The 2,171-nt window shown below is 37.4% G+C and overlaps 1 protein-coding gene across 1 annotated transcript; it reads left to right on the top strand.

Annotated features, from left to right (window-relative positions):
- The first annotated feature begins 690 nt into the window (after window positions 1–690).
- LOC100687051 (40S ribosomal protein S3a-like) lies at window positions 691–1,554 on the top strand. Its single transcript, XM_038570186.1, has one exon. The coding sequence runs from the start codon at window positions 765–767 to the stop codon at window positions 1,446–1,448; it is 684 nt and encodes a 227-aa protein (XP_038426114.1). The 5' UTR covers window positions 691–764; the 3' UTR covers window positions 1,449–1,554.
- The last annotated feature ends 617 nt before the right edge of the window (window positions 1,555–2,171 follow it).

Raw genomic sequence — 2,171 nt, 5'->3', positions numbered from 1 at the left:
ATCTTTTAAATTATGACAGCTTACCTTATCACTTCACATACAGTGTAGGAACTTACTTCCCCCATTACTTCCCATTTTCCCATTCTGTCTCTATGGTATTTCACCGTACAGTTTATTTTTATTTTTTTTATTTTTATTTATTTATTTTTTTAGTTTATTTTTATATATGCTACAAACTCCAAACAATATTATTTTGATTTTTATTTAAATAGTTACTTATATTTTAAAGGGATGGAAATAACAAAATACTTGTATATTTATCCGCATTGTTATCATTATTTTTAAAAGATTTTATTTATTTATTCATGAGAGACCCAGAAAAAGAGAGACAGACACAGGCAGAGGAAAAGCAGACTCCCTGTGCGGAGCCTGATGTGGGACTCGATCCCAGGACTCCAGGATCATGCCCTGAGCCGAAGGCAGATGCTCAACCGCTGAGCCACCCAGATGTCCCATTGTTACCATTAAAAAAAAAAAAAAAAAGATTTTATTTATTTATTTGACAGAAAGAGATGGAGAGAGCACAACAGGGGTAGTGGCAGAGGGAGAGGGAGAAGCAGGCTCCCCACTGAGCAGAGAGCTCCATGCAGGGCATTACCATTTTTTTAAATAAACAAATTTATCGCCTTTTGGCTCCCAGAGCAGCGCCATGGCGGTCGGCCGGCAAGAACAAGTGCCTTATCAAAGGCGGCAAAAAGGGAGCCAAGAAGAAAGTGGTTGATCCATTTTCTAAGAAAGATTGGTATGATGTGAAAGCACCAGCTATGTTCAATATAAGAAATATTGGAAAAACACTAGTCACAAGAACTCAAGGAACCAAAATTGCATCTGATGGTCTCAAGGGTCGCGTTTTTGAAGTTAGCCTTGCTGATCTGCAGAATGATGAAGTTGCATTTAGGAAATTCAAGCTAATCACTGAGGATGTGCAGGGCAAAAACTGCCTGACTAATTTCCATGGCGTGGATCTTACCCGTGACAAAAGGTGCTCCACGGTCAAAAAATGGCAGACCATGATTGAAGCTCATGTTGATGTAAAGACTACCGATGGTTATTTGCTTCCTCTATTTTGTGTTGGTTTTACTAAAAAACGCAATAATCAGATTCGGAAGACCTCTTACGCTCAGCACCAACAGGTCCGCCAAATCCGGAAAAAGATGATGGAAATCATGACCCTAGAGGTGCAAACAAATGACTTGAAAGAAGTGGTCAATAAATTGATTCCAGACAGCATCGGAAAAGATATAGAAAAAGCTTGTCAGTCTATTTATCCACTACATGATGTTTTTGTTAGAAAAGTAAAAATGCTGAAGAAGCCCAAGTTTGAATTGGGAAAACTCATGGAGCTTCATGGTGAAGGTAGTAGTTCTGGAAAAGCTACGGGGGATGAGACCAGTGCTAAAGTTGAACGAGCTGATGGATGTGAACCACCAGTCCAAGAATCTGTTTAAAATTCAGACATTTAATGGTGACAAATAAAAACATATTTGTGATGTTTAATTTCTTATCATTCTTTTTAAATAATCAGGCTCGGTGAAGCAGATGTTCTGAACTGACAGTGCGAACTTTTCAGAACTGTTGTATGGATCTTATCCATTGCTCTTGGCTACTAAATAGCTGCAAAAGGGTAGTGATCTATTTTAAGCTGTAGTGATCTGGATGGAAGTGTTCTAGATGGTTAATAAAAGGAAACTTAAAAAAAAATAAACAAATTTATCTTTTAAAGTTTACTTATTCTTTCAGTAATCTCTATGCCCATCATGGGGCTTGAACTCATGACCCTTAGATTATGGGTCCCATGCTCTTCTAACTGAGCCAGCCAAGTGGGCCCCATGTTGTTACCATTTTTGATGTTCTTCATTCCCTTGTAGAGATTCGTATTTCTTGGCGTAGCTTTTCTTCTGCCTCAAGGACCTGGCTTCATATTTCTTGAAGTGCAGATCCTCTGGTGATTAATTATTTCAACTTTTGTATAGCTCAAAAACAAGACAAAACAAAACAATGACTTTATTTTGCTTTCATTTTTGAAAGATATTTTCACTGCGGATAGAATTCTAGGCACAAAGGTGCTTGTTTTTGTTTTGTGGTTGAGTACTTTAAAATGTTATTTTCTTTCTTAGATGGTTACTGAGAGGAAATCTGGAATCATTCTATGTTCTTCTATTTAACATGAA

The sequence above is a fragment of the Canis lupus genome, chromosome 23 (assembly GCF_011100685.1).
Source record: "Canis lupus familiaris isolate Mischka breed German Shepherd chromosome 23, alternate assembly UU_Cfam_GSD_1.0, whole genome shotgun sequence".
NCBI classification, from domain to species: Eukaryota; Metazoa; Chordata; class Mammalia; order Carnivora; family Canidae; genus Canis; species Canis lupus.
The sequence above is the reverse complement of the archived record's forward strand: the minus strand, read 5'-3'. Positions and strand labels throughout refer to the sequence as shown.

What these genes read in the sequence shown, in the direction of transcription:
- LOC100687051 (XM_038570186.1), top strand. Translation starts at nt 765, where the DNA reads ATGTTCAATATAAGAAATATTGGAAAAACACTAGTCACAAGAACTCAA.